Raw genomic sequence first — 21005 nt, forward strand, 5'->3', positions numbered from 1 at the left:
AGATAATATGTTAGAAGCAGCCACAGTATTTCAATTTACTTCATCTTCTCTGAATAACATCAAACTCTAAATCTGTTTTACATCTTCAGAACAAAACTCAGTCGAGCCTCTTCAGAAGATTCGCCCAAAAATGTGTCTGGTTTTAGTGACGTACAAGCTTGTCTCTGATCTTGAAGCTGATCATGCCCAGCAGCAGGAGGGCAGGGAGGAAGGAGTAGAGGAGAACAAAGTCTAGTGTGTATCTGGACAGAGCGCCGGGGTAGCCCTCATCAATGATCTGATCGCCATGAGTGATCATACAGCCTCCCCCAAAAGGTTTGGAAATATCTGCAAGCAACACACCACAGAGAAAGAGTTGTCACAGCTTCAGTGTGTCCTTCGATCTGTCCTACCAAGTGTCCTTGAATACTGAACTCATACTTTAGTCAATCCTAATCAGCAGAATGATAAAATGTGAAGTCGATCACATACAGCACAACAGTAGAAGAAAAGATTAAAGACGACAGTGAATCAGCTGTGATTATTTTTACTGAATTATAAATACGATCCAGGTCAAGATTTTCTTATCAGTGTTCTAGAGATAGTGAAGTCAAGGCCAAGTCCTTTAACTTTTACAACATCCTTCTTCATAAAAAGAGTCATAAAATTATTACCACAAATAGCCACCCTAATCAAAATGTAATGGGTAGAAATTGTGTGCACATTTTTTCAAAGTACTACTTGTGCTGGGACACATAAGCTGCAAATACAACTTGTTAAGAGTTAAATTATTAGAATTATGGGTCCCTTTTCATTCTCAGGGTAGGTGGACATGGAGGATGGTCCCATGGTAAAAACGGCTTACTGCATGTTAAGTCCAGTCCGTGGAACTCAGTGACGATGAGCAGCTCACAGCTGTACTTCTGGAAGGTCAGGTAGCTGAGCCACTGGAAGACTTCTGGCATCTGCTGGGTGCTTCTGTTTAGAAGAAGAGGAGAGAAAGGTGTGTTATGTTTAATGAAGACTGGAGAAGTTGCCTTAGTCCATCCAAATGAACTTGACATACAGTTACTTGAACTTGCTGATTAAATTCAATACATATTTGGTGTCTCACCTCAGAAAGCCTGATCCCACCAAGATCCCTGCAATATTGAGAAGGGCCACTCCAGTGTTGACCATGTTTGGGTCTTGGACTACTCCTAATAGCACCACAGTCAGCAACTCGCCTGAGGAAAAGGAAAAAAAAACATACTAATACATGCAACTGAATTTCAAGGTATCTCCACTCAAGTCAAGCACATATGAGCTTGACACTAAATATTTATGTTTTTAAAACACTGAATATTTAGAGTCCATTGACAGCAGAGTAGTAATGAAGACATAACTTTTAAGAGTTGCAGGATGTGATCAGACTAGCAATGTCCCTATTAAACACTTTGTATACAACTCCAATTCCAAAAACATTGTGATGCTGCATGAAACATACATCAAAACTGAATGCAAACATTTGCAAGCAAACTGTTTACCAACAACAGTCTTCCAAAGTGTTCCTGAGCCCATGTAGTAACGTCCTTTATCCAATCATGTGTTTACAAAGTGGTGAACCTCGCTCCATCCTCGCTTGTGAACGACTGAGCCTTTCCAGGATGCTCCTTTCATACCCAATCATGATACTATCACCTGTTACCAATCAACCTGTTTACCTGTGGAATGATCCAAACAGGTGTTTTTGGAGCGTTCCACAACTTTCCCAACTTGTTTGAAGCGTGTTGGGGGAAAACATGAAATATATTGCCTTTGTACTGTTTTGTACAGAGTTGTAATTCTAATAATTCTTTGCTTTGAAGAAAAATGAGTTGGCTTAATCTCGTCAGCTCACCTATAATATGCGGCACCAGGACTACTGCGGAGAAAGACAGGAATCGCAAGCTGTCAGGGTACATCCCCACCGTCCTGAGAGCAAAGCAGGCAAGGACAAAAAATAGAAAAGACAAAAGAAGGTCGTGCTGAGAGAGGTTGAGTTTAAGTTGAGGGTGCACCTACAGAATATGAGATCTATTAAATCCTTGAGGGAGGTTGAATGTGTAACTGGACCTAACAAAAACACATATTGTGTGATGCCCCGTGTGGCACACACATACACACTTACTACGCACCAGTAAAGGAAAGAGGTGAAGATGAAAACACCGAGGATGCTGAAAGGCAGGATGTGGAAGATGTAGGCCAAGAACATTTGCCATTTATTGTAAAGACCATCCTGACTCTCCTGATCACTGATGGCTCGTAGCGCTGGGACTGTTGAGAAAAACAGAGAGGGCAAATAATGTGAGGAAAGACCATGAAGATCTTCAATGGCTGCAATAACTTTGTTAGAAATTGGGGGGAAAAAAAGATCCCTATTATATAATGCATGTTGCTTGGTCCCATTACCAACCACCCACATGAAGACCAAAGGCAACCAAGGGCCTGGTTTTGGATCTACTGATTTTTCTTGATATCTTGGTTGAGTGAAACTAAAACCCAGTCTTTTCCCATCTTCCAGATTTGCAGGGAACCAACACAGTTTTCCAAACAAATCAGTAAGCCGTTGCTTGGAAAAAAAAACACTGGTCAGTATCCTATCAGTCTTTATCTATAAGATTCAAGGTCAGTATAAAACCTCTGGCTGTTTGGGTGCCTTTAGTTACCTTTAATGGTCGGCCAGAGTTTTATCACATCCCTTATCATCAGTATCAGTGACAGCCAAAGCCCTAAAACTAAGATTTTAAACTCAGCTGATAACCAAGCAAGACATTGAAGAGATAATCACCCCATGCAGTCGATATCCTTCACAGGTTATTTTCTGTATCATCCTTTAACATATACTGTATGTATGAAATTACAGGTAGATTCTACCAAGGACTTATTACATATTTCCCAGACTTTTCAAAGTGTGTTTAACTCTCGTTAACCTTAATTTAAGTAGGGCATTCTCAATGAGATTTTTTTAAAAAAAGAAAGAGAATAACCCTTATTCACGAGCGTCCCAGCCGCAAAAATACCAAGTTTCAAACAACACAAAATATATTCCAGAAAATGAGAAATAAACTTAACACAACTTGTAAAATTGGCAATAGGAAGCTCACTTCCTAAAAACAAGCAAAGACAGCGTAAAATCATGAGAGTGAGTTTGAAAGAATGCTGAGATTCAGCTTCGTTTAGCTGTTTCTCTTTCTCTGTGTCTGTACACAGTGTGCAACAGACTGTAGCTGAGGTTAACTTGTGTCACAGCCGCTGCTCTGCTATAAATACTAAGCATGAACTTGTTTAACACAGAATAACACATGCATCTACACAGAGATAAAGTAGATAGTACAGGTACTGTAGGTTTGTAGGTAAAAAGGCACTTGAGTTCATTGAGCTCTCCCGGGAGTCAACCCCCCCTTGCCCCCCCACCACCCGACCCCCTGACCCCTTCTACTCTAAAAATGCAAATACAGAACTATAGTACCTGTACAAATAACAGATATCACAAGTTACGGCTACGGTTGGGACACTGTGTAAAACGTGAATTAAAACAGAATCCATTCATTCACTCATTTACAAACAAACTGAACAATTTTACAAACTATTCCTGAGCCCATGTAGTAACGTCCTTTATCCAATCATGTGTTTACAAAGTTGTGAACCTCGCTTCATCCTCGCTTGTGAACGACTGAGCCTTTCCAGGATGCTCCTTTCAAACCCAATTATGATGCTATCACCTGTTACCAATTAACCTGTTTACCTGTGGAATGTTCCAAACAAGTGCTTTTGGAGCGTTCCACAACTTTCCCAGTCTTTTGCCTCTGGCCCAACTTGTTTGAAATGTGTTGGGGGAAAACATGAAATATATTGCCTTTGCACAGTTTTCAGTTGAGTATATGTCAAGAAAGAAAACAAATAATCTCCATATAAAAATATCATATAAAATGTGATGTTGTGTTATGAGCTCAACTACACGACAGTAAATACAATTCTAATGATTAGTCAATTTTTAAAAAAATGATGAAAGTTAAGTTTTCATGTAAAAACATTTTGTGGTTAGAGCAGAGTATTTGCTGCTTTTCCTTTTACTAGTTTTAATTTCTTTTTAAATGTTTTTTTTAATTTTGGAATGTTAGAAAAGCATTATGAAGGTGTCACTCTGGCTAATTATGACAAAATCAATGAAGTTGATGAGGGCAGACATTAGATATGTTGTCTTTGTACTGTTTTCATTTGAGTATATGTCAAAAAGGATTAGTAAATGATCACATTCTACTTATTTCAGGTTTTACACGGCGTCCCAGCTGTTTTTGGAATCAGGGTTGTCAGGGAGACACTGAAAGTACATGAAGTCTCTTCAGGGACGTTCACCAAGCAAAAGAACAAGAGATAAGTGAGCTTACACAGCGGAGATAAAGACGGTTAAAACATGCTGTAGATAATAGATTACTTTTGCTCAGGTAATAGACCACAGACACTTCAGAGTTTCATGTTTCAGTTATCATGCCACCTCATGTAGATATTTATGGGTGGGTGGTAGAATATCATGTCACACTGACATTGTGTAACTGCTGAATATGGTAGCCTGCTACACAGTAACTACTTCATTTATATGTGTGCTTTCAGTTATTATTTCCAGACAAGTTAGCAATTTAATTGTCATAGTAATGTTATAGTTTAGTTTTTAACGGAAAAAAAAACAACAACCTTGGTTTCAGGTTATTGTCTCGAACACAATTTCGGTCCAATTTCAGTTTCCACTGAATGCTGCTTGAAATTTAGCAGTGCGCTACATTTAAGCAATATGTTGGAATGATCAAAAACATGTACTAAAATGTGTTTTTCCCTTCTATGTACAGATGTACATTTCGGGTCGACTCACAGAGAGCTACAGCATTCAGCATGCCGGTGTAAGGCGAGGCACCAATGCTCTGATAGATGATGCCAATGCGGTCCTGCACAGCACCCTTGTTGACATCGTTGTCTAACTGCGTCACGAAGAAGGCCACAAACAGACCGTAGATCAGGTTCTGGGACAGGCGCATCAGAACACCCATCCTGTCTCTGGACAGGTTTCTTACTGTCCGCCTACGCACAAACACACACAAAGGCGGACATGTCTTCAGTTATACGTTCATGCATCAACACCAAAAGGCAAAGGGAAAAATGTACAGATGAGAAAGACAGAAAATAGCTAGGAGGTCAAATTCACTTTCAAATAAATGCAGCTGGATGCTCATTTCTGTCGTAGACAGTAATCAGTTATTGTCTTTACAGATGATGTCTCTACACAAGCACACTCTGCACTGACCTGAGCAGAACCCCAAGTTTGGCTGCACCACTGGGTGACTCTTTGCTCTTAAAGGGGATGGCTGGCTTGTCTACCCACTGCAGGCTCTGCTCCATTTTTCCCAGCATGCTCTGGTAGATGGCAGACCCCTGATAGGATGAAGTGATCTCATGCATGCGACTGAAGGTGGCGGTCTCCCTCTCACTGCTGCGTGTGTCCACTGAGGTGAAGTCAACTGTTTGACATCGCAGCAGTTTGAACAATTTAATGTTCATGCAACACAGACTTCATTCTATATGTTCTATGTATTCTCAAGATGTACACATTCTTTATTTGTTTGTATTTTAGCATAATTCTGTGGTTGCAATGTAAATTTGCAGTACATAATCCAGGATCATAGCATATAGTACCATAGATGTCAAAGGGGTTGCAGTACTCTGGACACTCATATCCACATTGGCTGAAGAAGTCCACCATCTCTCCTGGCTGCCCGCAGAAAACAAGTTCTCCACGACTCATTATTGCTATCCTGCTGAACACCTTTGGGACATACAGCATGCACACACACACACACACACACACACACAGGGAGACACACCAACACATAGTTTAATTTAATCAACAAATACTTACAGAACTGCAACACATGAATTTCTGTCTTGGTAGGAAATGGTGAGCTTTTCAGTGAACATTTTTTCAAGTCTGAAGACAGCACTCACGTGCCTGTATGTATGCTGAAATAGCTTTTAATTGCTGTAATTGCTTCTTAGTTGTTGTCCTGCTAATGTAATCCTAATGTAAGAGATGGGGAACACAAAATCCACAGTCCTCGTTCTGAGTAAAACTCACTTTCAAAGTTCAGCTGAACTTAATATGAAGCTATCTGAGTGAGACAAAGTGTGTCTTCCAAAGTTTGTGTTTTTAATAAAAATTTTCTGTGTTTCCATGCCTTTCACTGCAGCTCAGCAAGGAAACGCTGTATACATAAACAAAGAGAGGATGCTACAAACTTAAAAGGCTTTAGCTTTGGAAGATACGCTCTTGATTTGACTAACTCAGACTGCTGAAGCCTCACATTTGCCCCGACTTTCAAGAAGAAGGACAGAGGATTTTCTCTCCTTCCACTTCCCGGCCGATATGGACCAGAGGAACAATTACTGCAACCCCAGACTGTTGGAATGTACGTATGGACATGTGCATATTGTGACTATTGTGAAGTTTCAGTCTCTCCTTCTCCTTCCCTCAGTTTATGTCGAAACCCACCCTGAAGAGCTCGGAGCGTGGTTGGTGGATGGTTACTATGACGATACGGTTCCTCCTGGCCAGCTCTGCCAGCAGCACCACAATCTGATTGGCGGTCATGCTGTCCAGGCCAGTGGTTGGCTCGTCCAATAGGACTACCCCTGCAATGACATCATCACCTTCATGCAGGCTTGTCACACATTGAAACACTGAGATCAAGAGAAAGGCAGGACAATAACTTTTTCCTTTTTCCAGTTGGGAACTTTTAAATGTACTTTTCATTAAGTGGCACATGCAGGACCCTCAGCGGGGCCAACTTGTGAAGATAAGTGAGTTCTTTTTTTTTTTTAGTTAATTACTCTAATTAGGACAATTAAAAGATTGCCTCTTTGCTTTATGAAAGTAGAGTGGAATTAGCAGATGCTTTAATTGTGAGATTAATTCATTTCCTGGTTGATTGGAGAGGCAGCGAATGGGAACTCCTCGTTACTCTGTGTGTGTGTGTGTGTGTGTGTATGTGTGTGTGTGTCCATTGCCATTCTAATCCTGAATGAGGACTGAGACCCTTCATCCTCCCTAGAGGACTGTCGACCTGATAAACTACACCTGGGATGAACACACACACACACACAGAGGTGGGTCTCTGCTCATTCCCTTCGTGGTGTGATAACCCTGTCTTTCATTACTCTTCTCCATCGCTCCCTCTGTCCTTTCTCATTCCCCTCTTATGGACTATGGACTTCTAAAACTCTTTGGGGAGAGGTGGGTCTTGTGGTGAACTTTCTTCTGTTCTCAGGAGGGCACAGTCCTGCCTCCTGTCCTGTTGCTTCCATACTGTCCTGCTTACTACAGAACAGTATGTGTTGGAGCTGCAACGATTAGTCAATTAATCAATCAGTCAATCAAAAGAAAATTGATTGCCAACTATTTTCAGAATCAGTGAATGATTTCTGTCATTTTACAAGGAAAAATAAACCCAAAATAGCTTATATTTATCATTTGTGATAGTAAATGAAGAGTTTTGCGGTTTTGGATTGTTGTTTGGACAATCGAAGTCATTTGAAGACATCACATTGGGCTCTGGGAAAATGCGACGAGCATGTTTTTGACATTTTATACCCTTTAACCTTGAAAATAATAAGCAGGTTAATCAATGATGAAAACTAATTGTTAGTTGCAGTTAGTATATGCATGAAATCTTATGTGTTATATGCAATAATTTATTAAACAGAGTGTGCAAAACATCAGGGACATCTCTCTGATATGGTTCCACATCCCATATTGTATAATCCTTCTCCCATGTGTCTCAAACTTTAAACCTCTTCAATTTATCTACCCCATAACTCCTCATTTGAGCTCTGTAAAGCCTAAAGCATTTCAGAGATAATGTTTTTTTTTAACTCCATTCGCTTCTTTATCATGATTTGAATGTGCAGCAACAGCACCCTTTGGAAGTCTGATGTTGGTGATACGCAGATAAAACTCCTGTAGCTCTGGAGGGTTACTCACTTGGGTCCTGAAGTAGCTGGCCGGCAATGGAGACCCTCCTCCTCTCGCCCCCAGAGATCCCTGGGAAAACGCGACCTCCAATAACACTGTGGGCCACATGAGTTAGACTCAGCTCGGCCATCACCGCCGACACCTGCACAGGAGCCAGAGGTCAAGGGTCAGGTGACAAGAGCCCGCTGTAGACAATGTACCTGCTGGTTCTAGTCAGTGTAGTTGATAAATAGTAGGAATATTCTCTGCTTACTGCTGCTCTTTGAAATAAAGTGAAGGTCAGGGCCAGGAGGTTTACATTTGTCTCCCGTCAAATAGCATATATTATAAATGTTCTTCTTTAAGTTTTTACCCCTTTTTGACAAAACATGTGAGCTGTGCTCAGAAGAGGGGAGATTTTTTTGCCAGCTGGATGAGTTTAAGCAAACCTTGCACTAATGACTGGCAAAAACAAAGAACACATGGGTGCAATACAGATACTAGTGTACTTAAATGTGTGCATTAGACACAGGTTTCAAGGAACATCCAAATAATGAAATGAAAATGTTGTTTTAATCTCATACATTGATTGATTGAGTGATTTTGGACATAACTTTCTTTGACCTGACTGTGACTTAGCAACATATACAGCAGAATATCACAGTGCTCTAGAGAAAGTGTCTTCTAATGAGTGCTAATTCTGCTAAAAACCCTACAATGTGCATCATCGCCTCTGACTTTCTATTTGTCTCCTTTTTGTGTTCCTCAGCAGGGAGAAATGCAAAGTTTAAGCTAAGTGGACAGAGCAGAAGAGGCTTTCAAAAGTCACCTTCTTCTTGATAGCTTCGGCCGAGTGTTTCCGCAGGGCCAGCTGGGCTGTGTAGGTCAGAGTCTCCTCCACTGTCAGATAACTCAATAAGTTATCACTCTGGAAAAGAAACAAAGAGATCGAGGACAGAAAGAGCAAAATAAGAAAAGGTAAGATGAAGTGAGGTGGATAAATATGCAAAGAGCTACATTACACACTCTTAACAAAGTGTAGATTTCAGAGTATGTATCTTCAGTGTCTTTACTGCACACCCCTACACAGAGTATACATTCATATAGGACACATAATGCAGTATAGTGTATATTTGCTTATATGTGTTCAAACCAATGGTAGCATACCTTTGCCCCAGACATATGCAATATGCACACACACGCATACACACACACAGAAACACACATACCCACATTCATTGCTTGAACCTGCTGAACCTGCTGCCTGCCTCAATTAACACGTGGCGCCTCTGAATCCCACTTCTCCTTAGTCTCTCATCTGAATGACTTTAATATCAGGAGCTCATATCACCTCCTCATCTACAGCTTAGCAGGGGAAGTTAATGACGAGGCTTAGAGAGCAGAGGGGGTTGCTATCAGCTGGAAGAGGGAGATGATTTGAAAGGAAGCAAGGCCGGTTTTTAAGCCACTGTTTTTAATTCAGGCTTTGGATACACTTGAGCACCTCTCATTGAGAGATTAAGTGTATGAGGAGGCTAGCAAGGGTCTTTGGTTAATTTCATCCAGAGGCCAGGGCAACCTTTTCAGGAGTTTTTGCAAAATAGTGTGTGTTCATTGAGTTTGTGGTTTGGTATTTATGGTGGTTTACCACAGGCAACTTCTACAAAGTGTCTGCATGCTGCCACTCACATGTGGTGCTGCGGGCCAAAGTTTAGCCTGATGTCAGCCTGTGATGAGAACTAGGGAAGAGTGAAATGTGCATGTGCTAGCAACTTTAAACCACTGTTCAGCCTCTTTATTAATGTGTTGGCAATATTTACTTTAACACTGCAGCTGCTAACATTGTTATAGATCATTAGGTGCTCTGGGAGCAGTAAGATGCTCCAGTAACATTCTTCGTGAAACTAAATGATTGTGTTCATACTGTATTGTTGGGGTGTTTCTCTGTGTTACCTGCAGTACGTAGGAGAAACAGTCCTGATACTCTTCTCTCTTCATTTTCCTGCCGTTAACGAAGACCTCACCCAACAGAGTACCACTGTTTCCAATTCTCCCTGAGATGGCATCCAACAGCGTGGTCTTTCCTGAGCCTTTACGATGCAAAGTGCATGTGAAAAAAGACACAGTTTAAGAAGATTTTAGATTGGCCAACCGAAGGATTTTCCCTGCTTCCTGCTTGATAATGTTTTTCCCAGTGCTCCTCCTGATCAACATGTGAACATTATCACAGTCTTATCCAGTTAATTTCACCTTCAGCCTGAATCAAAGGTGCTGTCACGTTGTCTTTATTCTGAGCTCTAACTAAATCACTCAGAACAATATGAAATCACTTTCCATGAACTTCCAAACTGATCTCACTGTATCTTCCCTAAAAATATCAGATTTGTTTGAATGCTCTTTGGACTGAGCTAAGCGCGAACCTGAATTGCCCAGTATTCCCATGATCTGCCCACTGTCTATGTGGAAGGAGACATCATTGAGGATCTGACGAGTCCATCGCTTCCTGAAGGAGGGGAAGTCCCACCAAGGACCCACACGCTCACTGGAACACACATACACACACACTCACATCATGTGTTTAATTTTACACTGCATAGACAAGTAGTAGTTATTGTAGTTAGTCAACATAAAATTAGAGATAATTCGACTCAAGTCTGCCTTGACAGGGATAATCTGTTTAATGTTATGTGGTTGATTCTCAGTCTGTCTCTGATTCCTCCGCCTGTGCGTTTACCTGACTGTGTAGGAGATTTTTCTGACACTGAGACAGCAGGAGGGCTCTGATCGCTCTTCGCCACCGTCCCTCCACACGTCCCTCTTCACCTCCGACACAAACTTGAAGGACTCTCTACCTTTGGTCCCGTTCTCAGGCTCCTCTGCCTCCATTGAATAAGATCTGTTCATGTCTCCGGCAGGTCTGCTACTCCAAACAACAACCGTATCAAGTCCGTCTCAGACCAGGTTCTTCATATCCACACGACTTAGGTACAACATGTGAAGCTCTAAAGCTGAGTCGTCGTACGGGCTCAGACTTTGTTTCTCTGCAGAGCAGTGGTTTCTCTCAGGAACCATAAACACACAGTGAAGGTTGCGTTATCTCAGAGAACTTTGATCTGGAGCTGTATAAAGAAGACAAAAAAACACATGCATGCTGAGTAGATTGACTGACTGTCAGTCTCCCCTCAGTCCTCAAATTGTGCGCTGTGACTAGAAAAGCGATGAAGGACTGACGTGACATGAACCTGGACGCTTTAAGACAGAGAAGGCTTGTGAGCTGAGACGAGAGGAGATCTTCAGCTGGACTGGAGTCGAACTATCCAACAGGGAGAAGAGGCAGAGAGCAGGGGAACGACACGAGAGAAAAAAGGCAGATCCCCATCGAGAGAAAAAGATAGGAACCGAACAGAAGAAGAAAAAGGGGGCATTGACCTCTTGACCCACCAAAAGTCAACCAGCAACTTGCATCATCATGGACAGAGACACTGGCCTCAACCATGCAAATGGCACCTCTCAGGTCAGTCTCTTACATGCAAACATGTAAACATCAGGACAAAAACATGTCAGCAATTTTAGATCTCTTGTAGGGTGACCTCTTGGTTTTAAGTTCCTCTGCTAATGTACCAATATGCTTTGGTTAGATCAAAACCAGCTTTCTGTTGATTCCTTTCATCCCCACCAACAACTGAGCTGCTGTCTTTGTCTGCTGCATAACCACTAATTTTATTAATTAAACTTTATGTGACTAAATCCAGTCAATTACAACTATATGGTGTGGGTATGTTGGTCAAAAATGTTAAGTTTGATTTAGAGCGTTCTCTGAATGTATCACTGTTGCTGAAAGTTTGTTAAATGTGGTAAAACAAGCAGTAATTTACTATTTTCCTCAACAGAGGTTTCTAAGATATTTAGCTTGAACTTCAAAAAATAGAACAGTGCTTTAATATTTCTAAACAAAATGTCATATACCAAAGTAATCTATATTTTATCTCTAAAATATATATATTATAATGAAAAATGTATAAAATTAATATTTTAATATTTCCATTTATTTGGCTTTACTTATTTTATTTTGGTAAAATATATGTCATTCCCCTGCAGTTGATGCATGTTAAGATTAACCTCTTCCAAACTTTAAAAGCTATATTTCTCTGTGTCTTAGATTGCTGATTGATTGCGTAGCTTTAGGTCACTGTGTTCTAAATTATATTTGTGGTTTCCAGTTTTCCCCACAATCTAATTATTAAGTGTTCATCATCTACTTGTTTCCACAAAAAAATGGTGAGCTTTTTGTCATTTTCTCATAATTAGAAATACCACCCTCTCCGAGACCAGGACGGTCAGTAGAAATCAGTAGTTTAATTAATGCGGTTTCTTCATAAAGCTGGTTCAATAGCATTGGTGACATATGGCTTCCACAGGTTTTATCTACAGTTTAATGTACAATGGCAAAATTTTGACATGTGTAAAGGAAAGCTTTAAAGGAAAGGGTCTGAAAACTGGATAGTCATGTTGCTGGAAGCTTTATCAACCATTATTTATACAACATGTATATAGTATATACAGTGTCTATCCAGTATATACAATGCGACATGCAATTTTATTCTGTTGGAGAGATTTAAGGATTACATAATGATTAGGGTTATTTTCAACTGCACTCTGGACCCATGAAAGGTCACATGCAACTATTTGCACGTACAAATGCAGTGGTCCAATAAACTTGTTGATAAAGTTCAAACGTAACGTGCAGATGTTATAACACAGCAAAGACTGGGACAATGTTCTCAGCTGGTCGTCACACAGTGAGCATGCAAGCAAAAACCAATTATTATTTAATTTAACACGATTGAAATCTCAGATTTAAGCTCTTTTTAAACTTTTGTGAATCTAATGCAAGCATCACAACAAGTTTACCATTTGCTGTCATTTGTATTGTTGTTAAAGGCTTATTGTCATCGAGACTAAAATCTGTGTGTTTCACTGCAGTGTCTGGTACAGGAGCACAGATTCTCTCGTGCATTTTGTAATCTACTTTAAAATAGTGAATTGTCTTCATTTTCTCTAAATTTATTGCACTGTGTTTAAAAATGAGTCCTTGCGTCTGTGAAACTCATTGACCTGTCTTCTCACCGTTAGCAACATCAAGACACGGAGTTGTTCTCCACTGAAGAAGACAGCAGCCTCTACTTCACCTACAGTGGAGGGTGCAACGAGCTGGAGGTCAACAACCTGCACTATCAGGTAACTGACAGACAGCTGCTCTCATGTGCAGTCATCTTTAAACTGTTTGAGCCCCTCCGTGTGTGCATGTCTGTACTGTATCTGTGCATGTTGAATGTGCTCGTGTGTGTTCCCAGGTGGACACAGCGGCTCAGATCCCCTGGTATGAGAGGTTGTCAGAGTTCAAGTTGCCATGGGAGATAAAAGGAAACAAGCAGACAGCCATCAACAAGCTCAGCCTCCGAGTCCGCAGTGGACAGATGCTGGCTATCATTGGCAGCTCAGGTGAGAGACTGCCACACACACACGCACACACACACACACACACACACAGTATCAGTATTTATAATCAGGTTATTAATTGTAGTGGCTTCCTTGGATAATTTGTTCCACCTGCTTTTCCGCTGTCAAGTTTGGCCGAGGGCCTCACGTCAGCAGCATTGTTCACATGGACAATCAAACCCTCAATTTCAAACTGCAGTGGGATACATGAGACATATTGCAGAACAAAGAGACAATGAAAACTGTCTCCATCTTTCTTTAGTCTCCAGGTGAATAGACGAGAAAGAAAGGAAGAAAAGACCTGCTGCCTTTGGAGACAAATCAGTGTCACAAAACTCACTTTCATTGGTTGAGAAAAAACAGAACTTCATGTAGTATGTGTAGCACATGCCTCCTGAACTGCTCACTACTTTGCTTATGCATATGCTTTGTATATTACTTTTGTTTGTATTGAACATTTGTTTTCCTCTGTGCTTAAATTGATCTTGACTTATGTAATAATTTCCTCATTAATTTCCTTAAAAAAAAATCTAATTTCTAATAAAATTTATTGCTCCGTTTGTACTTATTTGCACCTTTATTGCTCTTATTTTGCACCCTTTTGTTCCTAATGTTCATATTTGCACCCTTATTGTTCTTATTTGCACCCCTTATTGTCCCCCGCCCCTTGTGTGTTCTGTAGAGCTTCTGCAAAAGTGAATTTCTCCATTGTGAGATTAGTAAAGTCTTATCTTATCTTCACTTACCACAGGTTGTGGTAAAACATCTTTGCTGGACATAATAACATGTCGCGATGAGGGCGGTACGATGGCGTCTGGTCAGGTTCTGATCAACGGGAAGCCCAACACGCCCCAGCTGGTGAAGAAGAGCATCGCTCATGTCCGCCAAGACGACCGCCTTCTTCCTCACCTCACTGTCCGTGAGACTCTCGTCTTTGTGGCCAAACTGAGGCTCCCCACCCACTTCACACAGGCTCAGAGGGAGCAGAGGGTAAGATTAAAAGTCTAAACCGACAAACAAATCATATCAAAACAAGCACAACCAACACAGAGTGTACACAGCATGAGGACATTATGAACCAAACATTCTGCATGTAATCTTTACGTGGACCAGATGTGATAGCAGTGTCTTCTTCTGTGTGCTGTGGAAGACAGATGTTGTAAGTCACAGGTGGGTTTGCTGTTTCCTGTCACAGGTGGACGACGTCATCGCAGAGCTGCGGCTGCGACAGTGTGCTCACACCAGGGTGGGAAACGACTTCGTGAGGGGAGTTTCCGGAGGAGAGAGGAGGAGAGTCAGTATAGCAGTCCAACTTCTCTGGAACCCTGGTGAGAGGAAAAAAGAGACAAACTCTTAAACTCATTTTCCCTGCTAATTTTCAGTTTTACCTTTCCACCTTCCATCTGCCCGGCATTTTAGATGTGAGTCTCCTCGTGAAATGCTGTCTAATTTTATCACAAATCCGTTTCATCATGTCAGCCTGCACTATAGGGAAAGAAAGCATCAGCAGCAGTTCAGTCCTGCAGATGTAGACTTGATAATGTCGCCACCTACAGGCAAAGAAAGGAACAGCTGCTGCAGTTTTTCCTTCGTTTTTTTTTATAGCTGCTCTTTCCTTGCGTGTGTATGTGGGGTCAAGGTTTTACAGTGCACATTCAACACTTACAATCCAAATTGTGGCTATAAAACACTAAATATTATCTTTGAAGGATAGTTGATGATATTTGTTTAATTAATATGTAAATCATTTAGCAGTTTTTGCCCTTCTATCTACATCTATCAACTACTCACATGTGCCATTAAGTGTTGTTAGTAAAAACTGTCACGCCAGCCAACAATTCTATCAATAAACAACATATGGTAACTGATTTCAAGAACGTGCAGGTTTATAGGTCATCAATATTCATAGCCTTTATGTTCCAGCCCAGTGTTTCAGTACTGCGTCGTTTTCTGTGATGCAATATTAGGAAGTAATATACAAGATCATTAAAAATAAGACTGTATTCTTGCCATTTTGAAATCTGAACAGATAAGCTCTCCACTACAACCCTCGAACCAGGAGCGGATTACCAAAACGGAGACGGAAGAGAACAATGCAGACAAGCAGGCAGTTAGAGAGTCGTGTCTTTTTATGGATTACTGAACTGTTGTTTTTAACACCTCAGGTATTTTGATCCTGGATGAGCCCACGTCAGGTTTGGACAGCTTCACGGCCCACAACCTGGTGATCACACTGTCCCGCCTGGCCCGGGGAAACCGTCTGGTCCTGCTGTCAGTCCACCAGCCCCGGTCAGATATCTTCCAGCTGTTCGACCTCGTCGTCCTGCTGTCGTCGGGTTCGGCCGTTTACTGTGGCGCTGCTCGGGACATGGTACCTTACTTCACTGCCCTGGGATACCCCTGCCCGCGATACTGCAACCCCTCTGATTTCTATGGTTAGTGTGTGTGTGTGTAGAAAGTTATCAAAACAGCGTTGAGTGGCGCTTCTATCTGGTTTATTTATAAAGTATTTACGTATTCACGCCTCATTTTGTTGGTGCGTGTGTCCAGTTGACCTGATCAGTATAGACCGGCGCAGTCTGGACCGAGAGGCCGAGTGTTTGGAGCGGGCCTTAGTTCTGGCTGAGCAGTTTATGGAAAAGGTGCGAGACACAGAGGATCACATGTGGAAACCAGCTGGGACCGACATGCCACCAACTGAAAGGTATGGGTGTGTTTCAGTTTGGCCACTTTTCTCCTCCTTTTCCTCATTTATATATTCACATATCTGTCTCCTCCTGCAATTTCTTATCTATTTCTCCTCTCACCACCTCCCCATGACATAACTGTAAAGGCAGGTTTGGAGTCTCACTAATCTAAACTATTAGTGTCCTACCTGAGCAACTACAGGGCATTTCTGGATGGGTTTAGATGACTGCCTTCTCCACCTGACGCATGGAAATTCAGCTTTCTACACAACAATTCAACTGTGTTTTGAGTGGCCTGTTTCAAAGGCCGAGTTCTTTGTGGTTAGATTTTAGCTGTGGACACAAAAGTCAGGACATGTTGAGATGAATTTAAGGATATTAATTTGTAGAGATTTTTTTAATGTTAATGTTGCTAATTTATGGAAACTAATCCCCCTGTTCTAACTCAGTCAAACTGATCCACTGTTTTCCCGCAGCCCTCAGCAGCTGAGCACGATAAAAAAAGAGGAAGTGATCACAGTTTCCAAGCAAAGAGACAGACTGCCTGGCAAACTACAACAATTTACTATCCTCATCAGGTAAGAACAACGCACACAGGTGTGTTCCAGCAGTGGCTCCCATTTTTATTGCCTCACAACCCCATCATATTAGTTCAAGTACCCCTTCATCCACACCACCTGTCATGTTGAAAATGTGTTCCTTTGAATTAACTTTAAAACTGGATGCTATTTAATGCTATTACTTATATAAGAGCAGATATCGATAATACATTTTACGTTTAAGACACATAAATTCTGAAGTTTATAGTCTTGATCTCTTGTTTCTTTTTTCTCCAGGTTTCAACAGTATTTTTAACTATTCAATTAACTAGAGTTAATGCAAACTAGCTTTCACAAACTCAGTTGCAGCAGGTGGTGTTCAAGTACTGCATCTTACTCAGGTTTGTGGGAAACTGTGCAGTCAGCTAATCAAAGCTGGTCGTTTATTGGTGACTGAGGCATGTAGCCCTGGTTGGGAATCATTGTATTACAGCACTGAAGAGGGACGCAGGGACACATACTGACCTCTTCTCTTTTCCTCCCCCTCAGGCGTCACATGTACAATGACTACAGAGACCTGGTCACCTTATTGGTCCACGGTTTCGAGGCCCTTCTCATGTCACTGCTGGTCGGTTTTCTCTACTACGGGGCGGGACAAGAGCATCTGTCCATCCGAGACACCGTGGCCCTCCTCTACATGATCGGAGCTCTCACCCCATTCGCTGTGGTGCTGGACGTCATAGCTAAATGTGAGTGATTACAGCTGTTTAGGAGGATGACAGCCAGTGGCTTCCACTGCTGTCGAAGTCAACTTTCAGTCACGTCTTGTCGCCATATAACACTGAGACAAGGTCATGGTTTAATATTTCTCTCTGTAATGTTGTACTGATTTCAGTTCTGTCAGAACCGTGTACAGGAACATCATGACAGTTTTTCTCTGCTGTTTTGATACAGTTGTAGAATAGCTGACTCACTAACCAAAGCCGTGTTTCCGTTTGCAAAGCAGCAAAGGCGTTGTGTTCTCAAAACTCTTCATAAAATTTTGTCTAAAAAATACTGGAACACACAACTCACTGAAATCAGAAGTTCAAACCTGCAGTCGTTTAGAGGTGATATACAACTAATAACGCTAAAATGAACAAAATCATTTAATGCTACATTTATGTATAACCCTGATTTAGAAAGTTGGGATGCTGTGTAAAGCATTAATAAAAAACAATGTGATAATTTGTTAATCCTTTTTGACACATACTCAACTGAAAACAGTACAAAGACAATGTATTTAATGTTTAACCTCATCAGCTTCATTGATTTTTGTAAATATATGCTCGAAAAACACCTGTTTGGAACATTCCACAGGTAAACAGGTTGATTGGTAACAGGTGATAGTATCATGATTGGGTATGAAAGGAGCATCCTGGAAAGGCTCAGTCGTTCACAATCAAGAGAGGAGCGAGGTTCATCACTTTGTGAACACACGATTGTATGAAGGATGTTACTACATGGACTCAGGAACACTTTGTAAATCTGTTGTTGGTAAACACAGTTTGTTTGCAAATGAGCACGTAACTTGTGACAGTTGTGTGTTGTGTATCAGCGTGCAGCAAATTTACAGTTATAGTCTTGATAGCAGAGGTTATGATGCGGCTCCTCATCAGATTAACTTCATGTTCTCTGCAGGTCACACAGAGCGAGCCATGCTCTACCACGAGCTGGAGGACGGCATGTACTCAGTCACCTCCTACTTCTTTGCTAAGGTAAGCCTCCAGCATCTCCAGCAGGGGTCAGTCTCGCTCCACGCTGGCATCACACTTCAGCGTAATGTCCAGTGATGTGTTGTACTGTAACGTGGTGTTGGAATGTGTGTGAGTGTCTGCATTTCTGTCTGTTCTGTGTGTTTGAATGTACACTTTCTCCACATTCAGGTCCTGGGGGAGTTACCCGAGCACTGTGTGTTCACCTTGGTGTACGGCCTGCCCATCTATTGGCTGGCCGGGCTCAACGAGGCTCCGGAGCGTTTCCTGCTCAACTTCCTGCTGGTGTGGCTGGTGGTTTACTGCAGCCGAGCCATGGCTCTGTTTGTCGCTGCTGCGCTGCCCACCCTGCAGACCTCTGCCTTCATGGGCAACGCCTTGTTCACGGTCTTCTATTTGACTGGAGGTTTTGTCATCAGCCTGGAGAATATGTGGCTTGGTGAGGAGAGGGATTAATTATCTCCAATTGAAAGATGTGGGGATGAGGAACCTGGAGAAAACTATGGGTGATGCTAGAGAACATCTTGGGGGCACAAAAAGATGGTGGTCAGCATGTAATGCTTATACTTTTTTATGCTTTTCACTCCCCAGTGGCCTCATGGATCTCTCATGTCTCCTTCATGCGTTGGGGCTTTGAGGGAATGCTGCAGGTGCAGTTCAGAGGCGCAAAGTACCCCATCATCATCGCAAACAAGACCGAGTTTTTTGACGGCATTTACGTGAGTTAGAAAGAAAGGCAAATTCAAACTCATATGTGAGTGTTAATCAGTCAGCTTTTCTGCGTAGCATCATTCGCAGCATAAGACTGAGGACAAGAGTGCAATTTTATTATTTTTTATTCATCCTGTGATGTGCTCTGTTTGTCTTTCAGGTGGTGAAGGCCATGAACATGGACCAGTACCCTCTGTACTCCTGCTATCTGGTCCTGCTGGCAGTCTGCCTAGGCTTCATGGTGCTCTATTACTTGTCCCTAAAATTCATCAAACAGAAGTCCAGTCAAGACTGGTGAACACACCTGGAGCAGTTTCAGCCGTTAGATGAAACACTTTCAGCGGTGGAGGGAAGTAATTCAGGTTCTAGTTCGACTGGTTCGACACTGAGCCAAGCTTTCCGTCGTTGTATTACTGTTCTTATCAGGATGCTTTACAGGTGCTTAGTTTAGGAGAGGAAAGTTTACAATTTAACAACAATTTGAACAGCAGAAACTCCTGCACTTGTTTTAATGGTAGAAACACATGAAATAATCACTCACCTGGCACCTGAGGAGGGTAAAAAAAAGCACCCTTCTAGGTAAAATTGCAGCAATTCCTCTCATCTTTGACTAGTCGAACAATCTCAACATGTTCTCAGTGTTTCAATATGAGAACAGAAGAATGTGTTGGTTGCAGTACCACTGTCTGCTGCTGGATGGCAGCAGAGCACTGCTGTATCATCAAAGTTCAAATTACAGCATTATTTTTTTTTGCTCCCTCCCTCTCTCTTCCGTCTTGGCAAATGATTAGAGCGCCACTTTGGCAGATATCCATCTGCAGCTTTTGCTTGTTCCATTTTCAATCTTCTTTTTTTCTACAGCTTTATCTTTTTTGTATATGTAAGGTTATTAAGCTTAACAATGTGTGTGCCAGTATAGGGAGCACTGAAAAAAAAACCTAGTAGAGATTTAGTAAGTCACACTCAGAAAAAAAAGAGCTTGTACTTGTGTCCTCATAGATGGAAGATTATGTAAGATGTGTGTTTTTGCACTGGTGCAAAAGCCTGATAAATATTTTGCCGACATGTTTTGAGTCCAAATTAGTAAAGTATTAAATCAAATTGCTCCACATGAGCGTGTTTATTTTTGTCGTCATGCTTTCTGCTATCCTTTAGCCTCGTCATGCAGTTACATGGTGCAGTCGCTTGTAGCTGAGCAGCTTCATAACAATGAATGTTACTGATAATGTGATTATTTTCAGCGATTATCCTTCACATTCTGGTTATTTAAGCACCAAACAAAGCCCTTAAAAATGTTAATGTGTAATCATAAAGGGAACATCAAGTGCATTTAGCACCTTAATTATGAGCTAAACAGTTTCTAAAAAAAAAAGTCATGTTCCCTGCAAAAAATGATCACTAGTTTTCAATAAGCATGAACACAGCTGAGCTTCTGAGGGCCGTCCAAAATGATCAATGCAGTTTTACCCATTCACATCAACTCTACTCATTTTTATGAGTCAATGTTCCAAAAGCAAAAAACTGAGTTTTATGCAAACTTGCAAAAACAAGCCCTGTAAAGTAACTAGTAACTACAGCATTCAGATTCATGTAGTGGAGTAAAAAGTACAAAATGTTACATTTGCACCTTAATTTGTATCCCAGATAATATCCACTGCCCAGGCTGAACCTCTGACGTCAACCAGCACACAATTTTCTTCAGAAACAACCAGTTTGTGTTATCTAAGGCCGGCCTCAGACAGGGTCAAGAACAGCTTGTGTTACATGAAAGAGGAATATCTGAGGTCGGGATTGGACACCAAAAAGAGTTCAAAGCCAG

At 41.5% G+C, this 21005-nt stretch overlaps 2 protein-coding genes across 2 annotated transcripts; one reads left to right on the top strand and one right to left on the bottom strand.

Moving 5' to 3' along the window:
- Positions 1-142: 142 nt before the first annotated feature.
- Positions 143-10900, bottom strand: abcg5 (ATP-binding cassette, sub-family G (WHITE), member 5). Its single transcript, XM_041948092.1, has 14 exons — positions 10731-10900; positions 10417-10538; positions 9950-10086; positions 8826-8924; positions 8027-8159; positions 6539-6678; positions 5686-5815; positions 5297-5510; positions 4868-5073; positions 2136-2274; positions 1859-1932; positions 1094-1205; positions 845-957; positions 143-327 (listed from the first exon to the last, which is right to left on the bottom strand). The coding sequence occupies exons 1-14, from the start codon at positions 10898-10900 to the stop codon at positions 143-145; spliced, it is 1974 nt and encodes a 657-aa protein (XP_041804026.1).
- Positions 10901-11465: 565 nt separating this feature from the next.
- Positions 11466-19484, top strand: abcg8 (ATP-binding cassette, sub-family G (WHITE), member 8). The gene is made up of 13 exons (XM_041948024.1): positions 11466-11510; positions 13130-13234; positions 13351-13498; positions 14247-14485; positions 14691-14823; positions 15661-15930; positions 16046-16199; positions 16659-16760; positions 17271-17470; positions 18402-18478; positions 18647-18914; positions 19067-19194; positions 19347-19484. Exons 1-13 carry the CDS (start codon positions 11466-11468, stop codon positions 19482-19484), a joined length of 2007 nt encoding a protein of 668 aa, XP_041803958.1.
- The last annotated feature ends 1521 nt before the right edge of the window (positions 19485-21005 follow it).

This window comes from Chelmon rostratus, chromosome 11, assembly GCF_017976325.1.
Source record: "Chelmon rostratus isolate fCheRos1 chromosome 11, fCheRos1.pri, whole genome shotgun sequence".
NCBI classification, from domain to species: Eukaryota; Metazoa; Chordata; class Actinopteri; order Chaetodontiformes; family Chaetodontidae; genus Chelmon; species Chelmon rostratus.

Coding starts and splice junctions, on each gene's coding strand:
- abcg5 (XM_041948092.1), bottom strand. CDS start 10,900: ATGAACAGATCTTATTCAATGGAGGCAGAGGAGCCTGAGAACGGGACC. Junction 2,275..4,867: donor GCTGAATGCTGTAGCTCTCT/GTGAGTCGACCC, acceptor TTTTCTCAACAG/TCCCAGCGCTACGAGCCATC. Junction 1,933..2,135: donor TTCACCTCTTTCCTTTACTG/GTGCGTAGTAAG, acceptor CTTTGCTCTCAG/GACGGTGGGGATGTACCCTG.
- abcg8 (XM_041948024.1), top strand. CDS start 11,466: ATGGACAGAGACACTGGCCTCAACCATGCAAATGGCACCTCTCAG. Junction 14,824..15,660: donor CCAACTTCTCTGGAACCCTG/GTGAGAGGAAAA, acceptor TTAACACCTCAG/GTATTTTGATCCTGGATGAG. Junction 16,761..17,270: donor CAATTTACTATCCTCATCAG/GTAAGAACAACG, acceptor CCTCCCCCTCAG/GCGTCACATGTACAATGACT.